Raw genomic sequence first — 21,004 nt, 5'->3', positions numbered from 1 at the left:
AAGTATATAGTGATATTGTGCCATATAAATACCTTTTGATTGAATCATAAGGGCATGGGAAGGAGCAGGTATGGTGTGTCCTGCCATGTGAAGGCACGACCCCTATTATTCCATTACACTACAATGGGTAGACACATTTATTCCAAGTGATGTGGAGAGCAACACGATCAGAAGTAGAAGCAAATTCATATACTGTGTCAGGGACCCGTTTTGGAGGAATTTAAGCTTTTCCCTCTACATCTACTTTTGACACCTCTGCAAAAGAGGGCATGATGACGCTGCAGATGTGCAGAGGAACACTGAAGAGTAAGACAGCACAGGTGAAGTTAGTGTGCTCAGACAAAGTGCGTAGGCTGCACACAGGCGTTAGAAAAGACAAGTCTTTCCAAGCTTCTTAAAGGGTCAGGGAGACGACCCTTCTCTGCACTGGTAGCTTGGTAGCTTGTTCCACCATTGAGAGACGAAGGTGAAGGTGAGTGGTTTGGACTGAGATAGCCTTGCGTAATGGTAGGGCAAGACTAGACAGTTATTTGAGGACCTCAGCGTCCTGGAAGGGACACAGACTTCATGGGATTGGTGTTGGCAAAATAGCAATCACCAAGTTATTTGTCAAGTACCAAGTTGTAATTTGTCTGTACCAGTGAAGTAGCCTAGCTATCGCGACTGTAACCATCTTTGTGAGTTTGGACTGGTCAATTCATGTTGTCAAGCCCCTACTGCAAGGCATATGCAAAGGGTGTGTCTACCTCACTTTTATGAAATAGCCTGCCTCTACGCTCCTGGTGGAAGCTACAATCAATCAGATCCTTTCCTTCACTCACTTGGTAACGGAACTGGTGTGAACTTGCTTTAAAAACACCCATTTGAGGCACTGGAAATGCTTAAAATCATTAGGTCCCCTATCCCCTTACGATTTGAAATGTTCTGGACACTATGGGTGCATTCCAATATGCGGACTCCCGTCCTCCACTTGTGCGTGTGGCCTCACGTTTTGCTGACACCCCGCCTCCGTGGCGAAAACAATAAAGTTTCTCCGCTGTCAGCCAAGCGACAACAATTTTTGGGGGACTGTTCTTCATTGACCATCCCGATTACAAATGAGGAAATTAATTAATTTTCCGTCGTCAATGACGTCATCATGAGGTCACAAGCAGGCAAGTGAGCAAGGGGATCGGAAGTCTGCATATTGGAATCCACACTATCCAGACTACTCTGATACGTGAACCTTTTGTAGAGTAGAGTAGTAGTAGTAGTAGAGTAACTTTATTAATCCCCAGGGGGGAATTCAGGAGCAATTTGTGCAGCATCACAAGTAGCAAGGGCAAGTCAAGGCTACCAGCGAAGGTGAACAGTTGGGATTGAGATAGCCTTGCGTAAGGGTAGGGCAAGACTAGGGATATCTGAGGATCTCAACATCCTGAAAGGGGCACAAAGTCTTTATGAGACTGGTGTTTCAGATTGGCAATCACCAAGTTGTAATGTGTTTGTTAAGAATGTCTTTATTATTTTAGCAATGTTTCTTTTTTCAGCGAATTGTTAAGTATGGGTGGAACGCTGTGCACTAAGAGGCAATATCATCAATAAACCACTTAATCTCCAGATGGGCGAGTTTTCGCATAACAAACATACATGCTGACGGGAATCACTTAAACTGTGCTAAATGTGAATGTAGGTGTGATGGTAAGGTTTACACTTCAGAAAACACTTCACCACACACACACACACACACACACTCACACACACACACACACACACACACACACACACACACACACACACACACACACACACACACACACACACACACACACACACACACACAGACATGGATGAGGGTCCTACGTTTTCTCCGGCTGAGCTCCGGCTGAGTTCTGCTGCAACAGGGCAGTCCTCAGCTGTCCCACTGAGACGTGAGTGTGCACGTGGGGCGCATCTGGCTCCACATTAGCGGCATGGCACTGCCTGGAGTAGAGGGCAAGGTGGGGAGGGCATGGAATAAGGGGAGGGGGAAGAGGAGGCAAGGAGAGTCTGATATGAAATAGAAGAAATCGAGGTGGAAAAATTTGCTACAGGAAAGGCAGAGACCAAAGGACGCTCTAGCAGGAGATGTAGGAGAGGAGAGGGTAGGATATGTTTTCTGGAGCTCTTTTTGAGTCTGAAGACAAGGTATTTGGACGTTAAAAATGTGTACTTTTAAATTGTACATGGTATAAACCAAACAATTGTACTTTGTGAGCAGCAGCAAAAAGAGTTCCATGTAATACAGGACATGACTGAAATGGAATCTCTATATTCACGTGCAGTTACACCATTTCCACATGGCTTACAATTCTTTCATTCTTATTTGTGTAAGAGCTCATAAGTATGTTATGTCTATTGGCAAGAAATGCCCTCCAATCAGAGAGCTGTTGTGTCCTGTGTGCTGTGTGGAATGTGTTTTCAGGCTGGGAATTATCTGCAAGGTCATAGTGGTGACACTGTCAAGGTTATGAAAATGGTACACAGGGGAAATTTTTGTCATGATTGGCTATTTTTTTTCTAATGGAATGGTTGAAAACGTTGTCTGCTACTAATCCAAGTTCTCTTGATAAAACAATGTGATATACAATCTAAATAATATATCCTATAGCATTATTTCCCAGACAAAGTGCTCAAAAAGTATATGTGTATCATCACCTTTACTGTCTGTGACAAGATCACGTGGACATTAAATGTCACTGACAAGTCTCCTTATCCAATAAATATTCCTTTGATTAGAGGCTGTACATTCTGGACATCCCAGTTGTACCTAAAAGGATATAGTTAGAGTATACAAACACAAACACATGACATATCTGCAGACTGGCTGGGTATGCAAGTGTGCATACGTACAAAGGATTAAAGTAAGTGGCTGGCATACCACATGTTTAGTTTACCCTCACGTTAGGGACTCATAGACGTGAATTTGGCCAAGCGAAGCAAACTTTGCCACTCATTCCTATGAGGAAGGCGAAAGCAAGCGAACAGGAGCAAAATGATTTAACCAAGTTTAATATTATGCAAATGAGGAGCGTGCGATAGCCAATCAAATCGACAACATAACTGTTCCATTCCATTTGATTCGCTGCGACGATTCAGAATGGAACACTGAATTTCGCCTCTCTTCACCTCGCTCATTTCACCTGCTATGTGTCCCTAGCGTAAGAGTCACTCGTGTACAGATTTATGTAGATGGGAGTGTTAGGCAACACCATGCAAAGTTATCCATACAATTAATAAACCCACACATTCAAACGCTCACAATCTGATCTACTTCTGTCTGCAAAGTGATGCACAGACGCAAGTGATGGACCAATCTCTGGTATTCCAATTAAAAAAAACACTTCTTCATTTCTTTTCAAATCATCTCATCTGTTTTAAAGTCAGAGTATGTAATTCTTCAGTAGTTTATTTATTTATGCTGAATTAATGCTGCCCATTCACAAATGTTGTCCCTTTTATATACATTTACCACCCCCATCCATTTCTAAGTATTCATTGTGACTTTTATAGATTTTACACGTCCATCATACTACAGTAGAGGTGGATCTTCTCCATGATGCTGTCCACGATATTGATATTACCAGTATATCAGTGTACCAGTGTACTTTGGTTAGACCAGAAAATATTACTTTGCCACTTCGCAAACATTCATGAAAAGATAAACTTTGCAAATTGGAAGCATGAAAATAAACAACGCTATAGTCCACTTTTAAAGCACAGAACATTTAGTCCACCCGAACACCTGCCAACCTATCAAGTATCCCACATATGCATACGCTGTAGGTGTTACAAACATGAGATGAAGCACCACACTTGACTGTCAACTTTCAAATCAGCTCATGGCCTAACAGACATAGATAGCGTGGGGATGAATGGCAAACGATCTTCTCTATTAAATTTCCTGGACTGTGTTCCAGGTCATGTAAAAGCAACAAGTAGATTTGATAGATGTGTGGCCAGGTGAAGGTTAAGCTTCTAGTCAAGCCAAAAGCAATGTAAATATCATTTCTCATCTTCAGAAAAATCGGGAACTTCACCCATTTTGTCGGAAACCAGTCAACCAGTAGCAAACCTAGGGAAGCGGGTCAACGATGCCGTTTAGTAAACGTTAGTTGTTATGCTCCTGGTCAGACCAAATCTCGAAGAGATTTGAAAGTCGATGATAATCAGGCTTCTCCAGTCCTAACCCTGTATTTCTCACTAATACACACACAGGCACACTCTTTTTGGAACACACACACACACACACACACACACACACACACACACACACACACACACACACACACACACACACACACACACACACACACACACACACACACACACACACATACACACACACACGGATGTAAGCTTAGTCATGAACACAAACACACGGACAGACCCACGCATAACCCACTCTTATCTCATACCTGTTCAGACTCGAAGCCTCTGTGAGGTCCGTCTCAAAGCCATTAGACATCTTAGGAGGGAGAGACACCTGCTCGGGGGCTGCTCCACCACCACCTCCACCACCACCATCCTCCCAGTGTGCCCCTCCTCTGGTGCCCCCGTGCTCTCTCCCATCCATCCCTCCATTCACCCCTCCTCCATCACTGCCACCACCACCATCAGAGAGGTGGACGCCCCTGCTATGGCTGTCCGTCGTCACTGTGACCGTCCCCATTGCCGCCCCTGTCCCTGCTCCACTTGCCCCGGCTGCGGCCTCTCCTCCCCGGGCCGCACGCGCAGGCCTCTCCCTCCTCACCCACTTAGAGGGCAGCTCCTCGTCCAGGTTGCCATAGCGCTCGGCCAGCTCCCTCCGGCGCTCCGCCTTGTAGCGGGCGATGCGTTCGGCCCGCGTCTCGGCCAGCGTGGCCGGCTCCACCGCATCCATGTCCGACGCGTTGGGGCGCTCGCTGCTGTCGCCCTTAACGTCACGTTAAAAGAAGGCCACGCGAGGTGAGGTGAGGCGAGGCTGAGTCGGGTCAAGTCAGAGCCTCCCTTATGGTGATAGCAGGAGATGCAACATTTTTGGACAGACAGAGAGACAGGAACCCACAAAAACACTTGGTGCGTTGGCCTCTTTGGCTGATGTGGAAAATCAGGTAGGCCTAGCTGATGCACAATGAGTCGCTACGGTGATAGAATGCTCCCTCCAATTAGAGGAGCCTCTCTGGTCAAACCGAATAATCCAATGAAGTCATGGTACACCTGAAACAGAAAAGCAAGAATCCATGTAAATGGCAAGTCAGACTATACATTGAGAAATAGTTCCAGGCTTGAAATTACCAAATGATTCAAATTATTATAATTATCTCTACTAGCAAATGTTCACTATCTCATGCCTTGATTTGCACGCAAAGTACCAATGATCTTCCAGCCCTTAAGAAATAAAGATGTGTATGTTCACCATTAAAAAGCTTTAAAAGGTGCAAAGGCATACCTTTATGAGAGTGAGTGTGTGCACATAGATTCTCTGAGTGTGTATGTGCTGATTCATAGCTTTATAGAGAGGGTGAGACGCTTTAAAAAAAGTACACTCCTAGTCAATAGATCAACGCCATCTATCAAGTGTCCTGGACAAAATTAGCACGTTCAGTCCCGCAGTCTCTTTCTAATATTATAATGCCATGCCACACCATCTGTACGTGCGGTTCATTTCCTCTCTCTATCTCTATCTCTGTCGCTCTCTCTGTAAAGTGACCTGTGCCTGCCACTGCCATTCACAGGGAATCTCCCGTTGCTCAGTAACTTTACACCCCCCTGACCCCTCTTCAACACAGCACAGCACAGCGCAACGCACGGCTGCAGCCTACAGTAGAGCCACTACATTGGTGGCAGTATGTGCTCTGTCTCCACCAAGTAGCTGATAAGGCCACAACACTGCACTCACACTGCAACTCACAAAGCTGTGTAATCAAAAAGGGAAAACTTGTCAAAACCAATATCTGTGATTAACTCTATACGTGGGTTTGCGAAACTAGCTGCGCACAAAACTAGTAGGCTTTATACTAGTAGGCTATATTCCCCGGGCCTACTTGCAGCCTGTTCTCTTGTGGCTAGTCACATTTGCAGGTTAGTTTGGGTTCATTCTTTCCTTTGGTGGCTTTGACACATGACACTATATGTGTTCCCACATTTTTCCTGGGCAAAGACCCAAGGATAGTTGCACCTACAGTACAGGTGTTGTTATCACCTGGAGAATGACACCTATCGGTAAATAACAAACACAAAAGGAATAATAAAAACAAATTCATCAAGACATACATCAACTTATCCAGTTCCTGCTTATTTATTATGTCTCTGATTCTGATCTTCTCCCCTATTAGAACGTACCAATCAAAAAGTAATGAAACCATTGATATCATATGACGCTCTAATGGATTCTAAGTCCAGCCATCATGTGTGACACAAAGTTCAAAAGTTAAAGTTCAAAGTTCTTTATTTGCCATTTGTGCATAGACTAGTAGGCTAGTCCAAGCACATAGGAACTCTTGTGCAGGCCCGCTGAGTCAATAAATGAATAGAATTAAATAGAAAAAGAGGAAAAAGACAAGATGCATTAAAAAGTGATAAAAATCACGGAGATCAAAAGAATAATAAAAAAGGTGGATCAAATGTTCTTTTTTGCCATCAGTCTCACTGTTGCTGGGAAGAAACTGTTGAAAAATCTTGCTTTTCTGGTAGGAATGCTGTCCGCTCTACTGTGTCTCAATTTGTACGTGCAGTTCTTGTGTTTGAGCAGAGAGTTAGCTGGATGGAGTGGGTCTTTAATGATTCTCTCTGCTCTCCTATGGCTGCGCTGCACATATATGGAGTCCATGGAGGGAAGTGCTGTGCCTATAATCCTCTCTGCAGTCTTGATTATTCGTTGCAAAGACTTCCTTTCAGCCTGAGTGATGTTGCCATACCAGACAGTGATGCCTGTTGTGAGGATGCTCTCTACAAGTCCTCTGTAGGCCTGGGTAAGAGGGCGGTAGTTCAGTCCAGCCTTCCTAAGCATCCTAATAAAGTACAGCCTTTGCTGGGCTTTTTTCACGATGGATTATATCCACCTATAAGCTTATAGCAATTTCTGCAAGTATAAGAACGCTCAAACGCTCAAAGCTCAAACGGAGTTGTAGTTGCTCTTTGGGAGCACATTGAGATGTAGAAGAAAACCACACTCCCACACTCGAGATTGCTTATTGCAATACACTTTTAGTGAGAGTCCTGTCTTTTCTTCTATTTCTAACCTGTCCTGCCACAAAAGCAAAAGCAAAACAATCAAAATAGTGTTAAATTGAACTTAGCTCAATGAACTGGCAGCCTCTCTATTAAACTCAACAGATCTACACACAGACAAGCTGTCATGTTTTACCTTATCAGAAACACGATTTTCAAAGTCGGGCAGGAGAAGTCAAGTCAAGTCAAGCCCAGACACACACCTCAGCATTGCAATGACGGCTCACGGGACAGTCACAGGCCACATAAAGCTTTGGGGATTGCCGAGATGATCACAGGTCTGATTTCCATATGGCATTCTCTCTCTCACACACACACACACACACACACACACATCTGCATTACAAAGGACCGCCAAAGCAATGTAAGCTAGACTCATTATGGTGTCATGGATAGACAGACTTGGCAGCGACTGTATTTCAGCTTGTGTGATGACTACTGTTGTTCTCATGTCAGGCTCTTTATAATAGTGCAAGAGAAAGCGCTACAGAGATGACACAACAGTGCTAACGACCGGGACATTGCATTGCATTGTGCATTGCCATAGCCCAGATACTGCATCAAGCTCACACACAGGTCATGGTACCTGAATGCCTCCTATACGCAAGAAGATGTTGGAAGTGTATGATGATCTGACTTCTGTCAAATGACTCACAGTAACAAGGAAAACCAGTCCACTTTTTAACATTACCTTTTCATAGGTGCCAGATTGGTGTATGACTGAGAATAACCAGCTTATGGCCAGTTTATCAGTGCTCTGATCCTGATGGCATGCTATTAAGCACATCATTCACAGTACATTTGTGCTTCATTGATAAAGAACTGAGAATAGGTAGGTTGATTTTTGGTGAAAGAACAGCTTTGTTAGCCACACAGAGCAACATGACTGATCCAGCCTAGCATCACGGATGAGCAAAACTACAAAAAGTTGTCTTTGAAAATGTTTTTCGGTGGTTGTGTAATGGGAAAAATTAATTGGTATGGCCCTTGGTATATGGTGCAGAATTAATTGACAGGATGCTTTTTTGGCAGACTATGTTCATCAGCAAAACACCCAGGAGTGTGTAGCGAGCCTGGTTCGAAACAGATTTTTGTGAGTGTGTGAGAAAGACAGTGAAATCTGTTGGATTTTAGGGCAGTATAATAGATCAATACATCTCAGCAGCAGGCACTGGGAAATAAAGAAACGATCAAAGCAAATAGCCTGTAACAGTATGCTGGGGCTAGCTAAAACATCTAAAATGTAACTTATTATAAAAGGGTTAACCAAGTTGCCTTGATAGCCCACATACTGTATTAGGGACATCAATCACAGAATTGAAATCAGGCTGATACAGTTTAACTCTCAAGACACAAAAGTCAAAGTCAAAGTTCGTTATTTGCCATGTGTGCATGCAAGCTAGTAGTTCAGGCACACTGGAACTCGGGCCCTCTAAGTCAATACATAGGAAAAAAAGGGGCAAAATGTGATCCAAGAAGAGGAGACTGATACAGAAAAAAATGATTGGCCAAATATTTTTGCCATCAGTCTGACATGGCCCCTGTTATACATTTGTTGTTACCAGAATGCCAATGACCAAGTCGTAATGTATTACTTACGACTCTGAGTAATTCCATAGTCATGCAGTACTATGGTAGTAAAACTCTATTCCATGACTACAGCGTTCCACTGGTAACTTATAATGAGGCTCAATGGCTTGACCATAACATCACCACTACGATCTCCGGCTAATCAACATCAGGCTGATGGTATCGGCTGACATATCTCCATGGCTTGACCATAGCATCACCACTCCACTACCATCTCTGGGGGTTACAGCCTTGATGAAGCCCATTTCTATTTCCACTCCCCCTTGCCTCACCGCTCACACACACACACACACACACACACACACACACACACACACACACACACACACACACACACACACAAACACACACACACGGTTCCCCATGGCTACCTGGTTGCCGGGCTGGAGACACAACAACAAAACAAATCCGACTGGCACCCACAACCCATGAATAAGTCATGACATCATCACATTATCAGTCCACCAGGGATAGTCAGGGTGGAGCACTTTGAAGTTCCCTGTACGTAAGTATATACTAGCTGTTTGTGGGTACATACACAAGCAAAATACGGTTGTGTGTGTGTGTGCGTGTGTGTGTGCTTGTGTGTGTGTGTGTGTGTGTGTGTGTGTGTGTGTGTGTGTGTGTGTGTGTGTGTGTGTGTGTGTGTGTGTGTGTGTGTGTGTGTGTGTGTGTGTGTGTGTGTGTGTGTGTGTGTGTGTGTGAGGCCCTCATCCTCTTCTGGATGTGTTTAATGTCAGCGTCAGCACTCTGAGCGCGGTCCCTCACAGCTGAAACACAATAGCGCTACTGAAACAATAGGCCCCACAGCCATAGAGGACTTAGCCAGCTTCAGGGATAGGGCACAACACAAGCTCACTATCAGTCAGCAAACTAGCCTCAAACACACCAGCTTTGCCAAAAGCACACCAAGTCAGTAGGGAATGCCGCACATTTCCTAAACGGTCCAAACGTGACAATTAAACAACTCTGCTGCTTGGTTCTAAAAGTTCCCATTACCAATGTCACCATTGGCAAAATCCAAGTCTAAGGCATATTAGCAATTGTAATGGAAATGTGTGTGCATTGTGTGTGTATGTGCATGGTGTGTACGCATGGTGCTTGTGCACAGTGTGTGTGCATGGTGAGTTTCCTCCTACACATATGCTATGCTATACACAGTTAACACATTCTGGGCTAACAACAACAAATGATGGGCTAAATGTGCTTTGCATCAAAGAGGAGAAGCAGGCCACAGGGATGGGGCACAACACAAGTTCACTATCAGTCAGCAAACTATCCTCAAATACATCACCTTTGCCAAAAGGCCACCAAATTCAGTAGGGAATGCTGAACATTTCCAAAACAGTCCTTCACACTCAGCAGAAAAAAGATCCAAACGTTGCTTGCCAGCATGACATAACCATTGGCAAATATACTCATGAGGGTACAGGTCGCATAGCAGAAGAAGAGGTGCCAATTTGAGGAAGAATGGATGGGCTGATATGTTGTCACTAAAGTAAAAAAAAATGTAGCCTACAGCTTGGGAGTGTGTGGCATTGTTGTTTGTTTCTGTAAAGCAGGGGCTTTCAACCATTGCTCCATGGCCCACTGGTGGTCCATGGAGATATTGCTTCTAGTAAATGAAGAGGTAGATCGCACTCAGGTTCTTCTTTTATGTTTTTATTTTTTACATTGCAGCAGAAAAGCAGACAAACGTTTCGGCTGTTGCCTTCGTCAGTGTCAGAGACCTGAGTGCGATCCACCTCTTCATTTATTACTGAGTTTATTCAACTTGGAGACGCACCACACAGAAGAGCACGTTGTATCAACTACTACTTTTGAAAGTTTTGATATTGCTCCTAGACCATGAACTGCTATGCAGTTGAAAGACTATGATGTACTAAATATGCAAACACAGTGGGCCGTGGACTACTGTTCAATCTGAATGGTGGTGCCTGGGCCAGAACAATGGAAATTGCCATGGGAATTTGTGTGAATGGTGCATTTTATTATGGTATACAGTATAGTCATTATAGTCTATGCGCTGTATGTCCTCAGCTAAATGTGCTTTGCATAAAAAAGTCAAGCTTTTGTCAATGCCTATGCTACAATATCAAATCAAGTTTACACAAACGAGTTCACGCCACATGGTCAACACATAGCAAATAACAGGAAAAAAAGACCCAGTAAGGTGTTTGGCCATGTGAGAAATACCTGGAGGGAAAGAAACGTTGCAAAGCCAGCGAGCCGTGTGTGACAGACAGCAGCAGGAGGGATGTACTGTAGTTGCTACTATTAATGGACTAGAGTTTCACAGCAGACTACTGGGGCTTAAAGTCACAGCAGCCTATAAATACGAGTTCAAAGTGTGACCGTTTATTTTGTGCTGTTGGTAATTACATACCTGGACTGATGATAAAAAGCAACCTAGGCACTGCTGTGCACCTCACTAAAATAGTGTACATCTCTCTAATCATACTGTAGGGGAGCATAGTATTTGCTAATACTTTTGGTGGTAATTAAACTGGTGGTTACAATTGCATGTGGGTTTATGGATCCACTGTGCAAGATTTTCCTTCCCATATTCAAACTTTAAAGGCTGAGTAAGTGACAAAGCAACACCCATAAATGTTGTGAGCTTATTATGTCATAAGTTAGTGCTCGAAGAGGTGAAATTGACAACGGTGATAATATTAGTAAAAAGGACACATTTCTGAATGTGCAAGACTCATTTTCACAATTTCCATTATAAACTCCTCAAAATGTTATACAGCAGATCTTTAAAAGTTGCAGTATATCACTAGAGGTAATGCATCAAAGACACACCCTGAAATCAAACCACACCCTCCTCTTCCTTTGATGCCCCCCATCAGTAAACACAGCTCATGGCTACAGTAGCATCTTCAAAGTCCTATGGCAAACACTTGACAGGGTGATAGAATTGGTATTCTCTTCCTCCCATATTTTTAAAGCACACATCCATAATCTGATTCTTTACCCCTTAAGACGTGGCCCCTTTTATAAACTAGCTGTTACCAGAATGGCAATGACAAAGTCATAATGTATTACTAAAGGCCCTGTGCTCTGTCATAGTGGTGTAGTACTATAGTAAAGTTTTTTCAGCGACTATTGCAGCGCTTCAGTGATGGAGCGGTGTGTGCTAAGGGTTTTTACATAGTTTTTACCGCGGTACATTTTGTTCACCATAAAGAGTAAGTTGTTTCATTGTAAAATTAAGCCTTTGCGGAGTAAGGATTTTCCCCTGGTCTTCTAAAATGTTACTCAAACATTCAACAGCTCCCATAGAACCCTGTGTTAATGCCAGAGTACTTGTGAGAATGCTAGTCATATAAATGTGATGGTACTCCTCAAAGGACTGTCATCCCACCTATATGTCCAACCTCGGAAAACATGTTGTGTACAAACAAGCTCTTGCATCGGAGACTGAAAAGCCCATTACCACAGCTCAGGTAGCGGCAACACAAGGGATTAGACACAGCGAAAGTTGCTGGTTGGACTAGCCAAGAGGGCTTGCTCTGACATTGCCAGTTTTGTGCGTGTGTGTGTGTGTGTGTGTGAGAGTGTGTGTGTGTGAGTGTGTGTTTGTTCATCATTTGCATGCTGGCACATGAAGATGAACTGTTGTATACAAACACTACTCATGCCATGCGAATCTCCTCCATTAACTATTAAACAACCACACTTAACGAATGCAAAGGCTTTCGACCAGCATTCAGACCAGCGCATTACAGTAGCATTTGTATACATCTGGAAAATAATTTGTAAAACAATGAATTGAGGACGTAAAAGATATCACCCACAGCATAGCTGTGTGTAATGTGAATAGCACTGACAATACATTCCTAGAGAGAACAAAGCCTTCGATTCCGTTTAGCGTCATCTTACCAGTTGGAGTGACACAACCCTCAGGATGACCAGCTTCACCATGACGACCAAAACAAACTTCGCCAAAGCTACTAACCGCACATCCCGATGCTCGTATGGGATGCAGCATGACCCATGGTGAACGAGAGAGTAAACAAAAAGGGGAGAGAGAGATAGAGGAGGAGAGAAAAAAGCAGACAGGAGGAGGGCTTTTCACAAAGAGGGAGGGGTGAGGTGAAATGGGATGGGATGGTGTGTGTGTGTGTGAGTGTGTCTGTGTGGAGGGGGGTAAGGGGGTGTGTTTCCCAGTCAACGGGAGGTGGCTAGCCCACAGGTGGCCCGACGGTCTGCGTTTGGGGATCAAATGTGTGTGTGTGTGTGTGTGCGTGTGTGTGTGTGTGTGTGTGTGTGTGTGTGTGTGTGTGTGTATTTGTGTGTGTGTCTGAGCGAGTCTATGTGTGTGTGTGTGTGTGTGTGCGTGTGTGTACACGCGCGTGTGTGTGTACACGCGCGTGTGTGTGTGTGTGCGTGCGGCTCAGTGGGGCTCATCGGCAGCTAATCCTGTAACACTAGCTGACAGTGACATGTGCCGTGCAGCACCAGACGGCACGCTGCTCGCCTCGCCATTCACCAGCGGCAGCAGCTCAGAGAGCACGGTGGCTCCACCACCTAGCACACACACACACACACACACACACACACACACACACACACACACACACACACACACACACACACACACACACACACACACACATACACCACTTGCTGCACTTTTGGCCACATGAAGGCCCTGTAGGAGGACAAACCATCACAGTGGAAAATGTATGATGTTGGCCATGATTACAGTAGCCCCTTAATGCATGCCGTACCTCCAATGGCACGCTTGAAAACTTAAGTACCATAGTACTACAATACTATGACATAACATATATGTGCACTACGACTTGGTCATTGCCATTCTGGTAACAGCAAAGGTATAACGCTGTGTCTTAACGGGTTACGTTAGCTAGGAGCTAGGAGTTCCATCATGGTGTTTTTTTTTGTTTTTTTTAATTAGAGGCATGCTCCTGTCTGTTCTGGGGTGCATTTCTGGAAAGTGTGGATGTTTGCTACTTTGTTGGTTGCAATGCAATTTCCCATTGGCAACTACCGAAGTTGATAACTGCTAACAACTAGGCTTTCCAGAAATGCACCCCTGTTTTGTGACCGACACCAACATCAGTGGTGAGTAGCAACCACGGCTGGCTGCAACTCTCCACCATGCATTATGCATTGTGTATCCTGCATACAATACATAGTGTAGCCTACATCACACAATAGGCCACCATGCTATTACCAGCCAATCAAAAGGTCAGGCTTTGTACTCTTGATGGCCCACGTACTGTACGGACAGGGGACTATTTCCTGTGGAAATGTAATGGGAACACGCACTCTGTTTCTATGAGTCCTATAGGGTCTCTGTTTCTAGTCTATTCCAGATGGACTCTAACTAAAGATAGCACATGCAGACGGCAAGGCTGCTGTTTTAGATCGTATTAATAGATAATACTAAATTAATAATCCGGCCAGGCTGTTAGTGAGACTGCTGCAGCTTTATGTAAGACAAAAGGATGTTGCTTAAATAGATGTACAGGCAAAATATAGACGGACAGGCAAAAAAGGCAAGCATGCAGACAGGCAGGCAAGTAGACAGACGTGTTACTGTTTGCAGTGTCTAAAGCACGTTCGAAAAGTTCCGGCCTTAAGTTCTGAAGGACATAATTGCAACAACAAACATTCGGCCCCATGCCACTGTCAACATTGAGAATCTACTGTAACTATAATTAGCACCGCATGGGGTATTCTCAGTGGACGATGGGGCAAACTGGTTAATCCCTCCCACCCCCTGTCTCGCAGTAATTCATGCCTAAACCAACTGTCAGGGGGGAACAAGCTCCTGAGCTTTGTATAACTTACCATGTTAATACTGCCACACTGCTCAGCACAGGACAGGCAGCAGTGCTTCATTAAAAACATACAGGCTAGCTAATCTCGGCGGGTCAGTTTGGCACGTTATGACTTAACATCTGAAATGTAGGCTTTGGAATGGCCCAGCCAGAGTTCAGACCTGAATCCCACCAAACATTAGTGAGTTCACAGTTCATTTCCCCTTCCATTTCAAACCGATGCAGATTCAGCACCTCTCTTTGTAAAATTAGTATGAGGCTGGGATGAAAACCTATTGTGTTACTGTTAATACATTTGACAATACAAGTCAATACTTGATAACCTCCTGATGGTCTTTCTTGCGGTGACACAAGGGCATTTGGCGGGTCGAGGGAGTTTTACTCTTGTCATGTCACCCAGTAGGGTGCATCACAACACTGACATGTGGACCAGATTAAACGGTCTGGAGGAGAGAACCACATCTGATTAAAAGTACACTCTGACTGCACTACTCCCTATGGAGATGGCAAAGGCCACAGCTTAAGTAGCATTCACACAGTGAATGGCCACTCACAAAATAGGACTGTTGTCTCTGACAATTAGAAATCATCATCAGCCATGACTGGGAAGAAACAGCTAATGTCATCTATGATCCAAATTTTGATCGTTTATTTTATAATCCTATCTATGGTCCTTTCTAACCTTGCACTTTCTGTCCTGCCCTTGGGACCGGCCCTTTAGCTGCCCTTGGGACCGGCCCTTTAGCTCAGTGGTCTCGTACTGTGCCTCCAATTCCCAAACCTGTGTAGTTGACGAGGTGGCAGGTTCGCGGCCCCGAGTGGAATGAACTGTGCAGGAACACCTCCGTCACACTGCTGATGCAAATCCAGCAGACTCTGATATTCAGGTATTTATAGTCATCAACGATTTCAATCTTTAAATGAGACGACAGGGGGGCTTAATGTAATTAGAAACATTAGAAGCGTGTTTTTCTTTTCAGAGCCCCCCAAATTTCAGTTGACCAACAAAATCCTTCATATTGACCTGTAACTTGTGACAATGTAGCATGAAGGTATATATAGCTGTTGCACCAACCTAGCTTCCATAAAATCCCATTGCTGTAGAATTCTACTGAGCACCTCTTCCGATCATGGACCAGGTTCCAAACGACATAAGCCAAAATGGGGCCAGAGCACAAAAGGTGCAGGGTAAAAAGGACCCAGATAACCCCATGTACAAAATATATGTTAAATAGATCAGTAGGCCTATGTCAATAGTCCCAAGTGGAGAACACCATTATGCAATCATGTGATTCTACAGCACACCTGTCATAGCATGTTGTTCCCTGAAATGGCAGGTCTGCTGTAGCCTACTTGTGTTCCAGCAACTGGATGCAGTAGGCAAATTCACAGAAAAGTCTGTTTGTGACAGAGCTATTCACTTTTCTTTGCCATTAAATGTGACAATGCCATTCTCAAGCAGACCTTGCAAAAAGACACAATTCTTGAGTCTCCAGTGACCAAAATGTTTGTACAGCAGCCATTCATGGTAGATCTTTGTTCATCTTTTGATTTGGTATTTACAGTTGCATCCTTCAATCACCCACCCATGCACAACCTTCTCATCCCCGCATGTGGTCATGAACTCAGCTAACAGCAGTGTAACTCGGTGGTGCCCTATGATTCGCCTCCAAAAGAGAGCTGGTGCAATTGAAAGACAGATTGTCTAATATGGAGAGAAGCAGTCGGCGAGGCACACACAGTGTTGCTGGTATGTGAAGGAGATGCCACAAGCCTAGCAGCTGTTGTCTTTATGTACACAAAGACAGGGCCACATGTGATTCTCTCCGCGCACGCGCGCATGCACACGCGCACACACACACTCTCTCGGACACACACACACACACACACACACACACAGGCTTCTCAAACGCACAGCCAAAAGCAAGTTCAAGGCAAAGTTATTTCATGAAGCCCACAGCAAAGATTAAGTCTAGTTGAGCTGACCAAAAAATATTGAAAAGCATATTGGCACTGAAGAAGAGGGCTGTTTTATCTTAAAATATCCCCAGTAATCTACACCGTTAAAAATAACCCACAAATCCGCTGGTACTGACGGGTTTGAACACATTCAGTGACTTTATTCCTCACGCAAGAGTTTCTTTGCCTAAGCTCAATTAGCGTGGTCTACCTGCTGAGAGGGCGAAAAAGCTGCCTTAACATTAGCTGCAAGTGACGCCTCACATGGGAGTTGAGCTTGACACCATAGCCTACAGTGCACGTCTAGCCCTAGAACTAGATGGTTCACTTTCAGCCGGGCTACTGTAATAACGGAAAAATAATAGAGCATAAACAGGCTACACAATACATTCAAAAAAAACCATTCGCTTCATACAGGTCCGGTAGCCCGAATTTAGGTGGATGAATTGAACACGGTTGAGCAGCTCCAACGGCACCACACGTCAAAACTCCAGCCAACTTTGATAGCTGCCAAAGTAGTTATTTAGCACATTTCATTCATTGTCCGCCTGCGTTCCTGCCTATTTGCAATTCCATAATATGACAAGAACTGACACGAATAACAGTGTCAATTTCCATAGAAAGTTCAGATGCTCCAATCTACTTACATGAATTGGTCAGATAAGTCCGCGCGAACAGAACGTGCAGCCTATTCAGCAGTGCAGGTTGAGTGCTACCCTTTTAGGGAGTAGAACCTAGTCTACTGTATGAGAGAGAGAGAGAGAGAGAGAGAGAGAGAGAGAGAGAGAGAGAGAGAGAGAGAGAGAGAGAGAGAGAGAGAGAGAGAGAGAGAGATCAAAATAGCCTCCAACATTGCTCAGCTGAGTTCTGCATTCCAGGCAGTGAGGCCAAGGCCAGCGCGTGGGGCATATAGGGTGGGCGAGCAGCATACACTCTTGCTGTGTTCCATTACCCGTACTTACCGCCCTTTCCGCACTGTGTTTGGGTACGCAGGGCGTTCCATTTCTAAAATCGTCGAAGTCAAGTGTACTGCAAGTACCCGGATAACGCCCCCAAAACCGCCCTCAAAACCGCCATTTTTGAAGTGTGGATAATTGTACACTTTTCGCACTCAACGGCCGCCATATTGTCTACGTTTTGCCTACGTAGCGGAAGTGACGTTACAAACTGCCCGCGATCTTTTGATATTCAGAAAAGAAAAACACGGCGGACGAGTCGACTGAAGCGGGTCCTTCGACCGGTACCACTACTACATACAAATGTAAGTTCTTAAGGGTTTTTTTTGCCTGTTGGACATAATCACTGTTTATATTGGACGTTATGTGCTGCCAATATATATCTCATACTGTTGTTGCCTTGTGTAATTTGCTTTTTGTGCTCTGCTAATGTAGGCGTAGCTTAGCAGAATGATAGTAGCATTCTCGACAACAATGATCGCTTTCGTGCGTTTATATCATTTTTCATAACTTCCAAGAAGTATGTCGAATGCAAGTAAGTTGAATACATTGTCGATAGTATCGCTAAAGATGTGTGTATGAATGGCAGCATGCTCCGGTCGGTGAATGTGCTTATTTATTGTCTCTCTCCCACGATTTGTGCTAAGCACAGCACTCTTGCTCATCAAAAATCCACATTAACCCGCAGACGTCTGGGACGTCAAAATCCAGGGCAGGATTTTCGCCAAATGTTACCTTCTTTTTTTCTCGTTCCGCAAATGATAGCAGCAGCTGTAATGCTACCGCCAAAGTTGTAAATTATAAAACGGGTACCGGTGGGTCTACAATTGGGGAGATATGGGAAACGTCTTTGTTCAACAGTATCTGAAAATGGGGGAGATGCGTACCATCGCTATTCATGCTATTCATGCAGCAACAGCAGCTGTCTTAAGTTCATACAAAGTTGAACTAATGCAATATCAAAACAGCTATGTGTAAAACAAACCACTAGTGACTTATTTCTGTTTTACTTTATTTCCCTTGTTTCTGTTATTTCTGTTTTAACAATGTAGGGACTGACGAGGACACCGCCAACTTCATAAGGTGGAGGTCCGCCAACAGAGGCATTTTCACCGGTGGCCGGACCACCAACGCTGCCGGCTATAGGTAAGTCTGGTTTTCGTCATGGGGGAGAATGGGTGTCCTTATCATTAGCTCATCTGACGGTACATTTACATACACTTGCTCTAGCCATTTCTTACTACTTGCTGGCTATGGTTGTGCTTCTATGATGAACAGAATGTACATGGAGAAGAGAGGGTTGGTGGGCCAGATCACCACCAATTTCCTGAAAAAAAAATGGGAAAATCTTAAGCAAAAATATAAGGTAATATCAATAATGACGTTGTAAACTCTTTGTTGAAATAGTAGTTGTAAGTTATTGTATGGGAATTGTAATTGTATGGGAGCTGATTACAGACATATTTTAGTATGAGTGGTTCTATTGTGTATTTCAGTTCTGCAACCAAAGCAAGAGGTGTGGAGCCTTGTACAACTACTACTTTAAAATGTGAATGTAAAACTGAATGATGCTTTTAAGTTTCTATATGACAAATTTTTGCTTCTGTATTTTTTTTATATAGGAGCTTATAGCCCCCCCGACAGGGGTTAGCACAGAAGGGGGGGCGCCCACCCCAGTCACCTGGAAGTGGTTCGACCTCATGCATGAGGTCCTGGGGGAGTTGAAGTCAACAACTCCCCCAGTCCTGATTGCCACCAAGGCGGGTGGCCAGGTGTTGGTGGTGGGCACCCCCCCTGCTACCGTTAGGGTAGAGGAGGAAGAAGATGAGGAGGAGGAGGAGGATGGAAAGAGAGGTGAGAAGAGAGGGGGGGCGTCTCGAGGGGATGACACCCCTGTGAAGAGAACCTCCACCACGTCCAAGCGCCGTAAGCTTGACGTGGTGGGGGTTCTAGAAGAAATGAATGAGAGAGATGAGGAGGAGTGGAGGAAGATGATGAAGGAGGAGCAGGAGAGTGTGAGGAAGAGGGAGGAAAGGAAGGAGGAGGTGGAGGAGAGACGCCACCGCGAACTTATTGCGAGGCAGGAGGAGATGATGGCCAGAGAGGAGCGGTGGAGGCAAGAGATGGTGGCGAGGGAGGAGAGGAGAGACAGGGAGGCAGCAGCGAGCCAGCAGCAGGCTGCTGCCAGAGATGAGCGGCTGTTGGCCATTTTGGAGGCTCTGGCCAAAAAATGACTCTTTCAGTTTTTTTGTTTTGTTTTTGTTGTTGTTGTAACATTTGAAATTAATTAAATTGATTTTGCTTTCAGTTTGGTGTTATTTTTGTGGTTATTTTTAGTAATGTTCAGCGTCAGTTGTTACAGTTGTTATTTCGAACATGTATGTTTGACTTGCTATGAAACTTCTAAATCAATTGACAGGTGAAATTGTTGGGTGGCCTGTTGGGTGGCCTGGCAAGAAAATCTACAGGATTTTATGACGGGTGTCATTATAACGGTAAAATCAATGCCATTATATTTCAAATTCTAATCTTGATTCTAACCTTACAACATTTTGTATTTCTCTAATAATTTCTTGTTACACATTTGTCAGTGAGTGTGTGTGTGAGTGAGTGTGTGTTTTGAAATGTATGCGTGGGCAGGTCCGAAACATTTTGCAGTGCAGACCTCTACTGGGCCCGACACCAACTGGTTCCTCTTCTCTGACTTCTGCAGGACGGTACCATTTTATGACGACGTAAAATCAATGCCACATTCTAACCTTGTAACATTCTATCCTTGTATATCGATTGTGTAAAAAAAATAATTAGACCGTTTTAAAATATGCTGCTGAAACTGTGGAACTTCACCTGAACTGAAACTCTAACAGTGCAGCACTAAAAATAAATCTTGTCATTGTGTGTGTGTGTGTGTGTGTGTTTTAAATGTATGCGTGGGCAGGTTCAAAACATTCTGCAATCCGGAACATCTGCTGAGCCCCAGACACAGCACCTACTGGTTCCTCTTCTCTAACTTCTGCAGGACCAATATCATTTTCTGACAAGGTAAAAATAAGTGACACTTTCTATTTCAAATTCTAACCTTAAAACTGTCTGTGTGGACATCAGAAGACTGAAACAATGAAAATATTATGCATGTTAAAACCTGTTAATCTGTCCTGTTTAGCCCCATATGTTGCTTTGTGGGTTGATGGTTTAGATAAGATTTCAGATAGTGCTTTCTTTTGGTTAGGTTGAATTTGTCTCTCTACCTGAATGTGAGTCGTATTTAGGAGTTTGAAATGTATCAACCTTTTTTTTAACAGGAGGAAAAAGACTGCACGCAGACAGTTGGCCTAGAAACAACTCGGAGTACAGAAACAGCAGAGCCGGTCAATACCACATCCCCACAGGAGGACAGCAGCAGCTCCACAGCACCGGAAATGACACTACAGGTAACATTCACAAACACACACA

The 21,004-nt window shown here is 44.2% G+C and overlaps 2 protein-coding genes across 8 annotated transcripts in view; one reads left to right on the top strand and one right to left on the bottom strand.

The window, feature by feature from the left end:
- Positions 1-17,329, bottom strand: part of svilc (supervillin c) — a 59,606-nt gene extending 42,277 nt beyond the window's left edge. For 3 of the 7 annotated variants that reach the window (XM_063222890.1, XM_063222939.1, XM_063222931.1), the window contains exons 1-3: positions 17,243-17,329; positions 4,437-5,217; positions 1,843-1,962 (exon numbers count right to left, since the gene is read on the bottom strand). In XM_063222890.1, coding sequence (XP_063078960.1) covers positions 1,843-1,962; positions 4,437-4,900 — 584 coding nt within the window. In that variant the 5' untranslated portion in view covers positions 4,901-5,217; positions 17,243-17,329. Of the gene's footprint in view, positions 1-1,842; positions 1,963-4,436; positions 5,218-7,366; positions 7,508-11,016; positions 11,133-12,708; positions 12,831-17,010; positions 17,185-17,242 lie in introns of those variants that run through there. The other 4 variants (XM_063222906.1, XM_063222898.1, XM_063222923.1 and 1 more) reach the window with 4 other exon arrangements.
- A 1,529-nt stretch (positions 17,330-18,858) lies between these two features.
- LOC134460864 (uncharacterized) lies at positions 18,859-19,858 on the top strand. The gene is made up of 2 exons (XM_063213459.1): positions 18,859-18,917; positions 19,174-19,858. Exon 2 carries the CDS (start codon positions 19,252-19,254, stop codon positions 19,783-19,785), a length of 534 nt encoding a protein of 177 aa, XP_063069529.1. The 5' UTR covers positions 18,859-18,917; positions 19,174-19,251; the 3' UTR covers positions 19,786-19,858.
- The last annotated feature ends 1,146 nt before the right edge of the window (positions 19,859-21,004 follow it).

Source organism: Engraulis encrasicolus, chromosome 2, assembly GCF_034702125.1.
Source record: "Engraulis encrasicolus isolate BLACKSEA-1 chromosome 2, IST_EnEncr_1.0, whole genome shotgun sequence".
Classification (NCBI taxonomy): Eukaryota; Metazoa; Chordata; class Actinopteri; order Clupeiformes; family Engraulidae; genus Engraulis; species Engraulis encrasicolus.
This window is presented reverse-complemented; position numbering and strand designations above follow the sequence as displayed.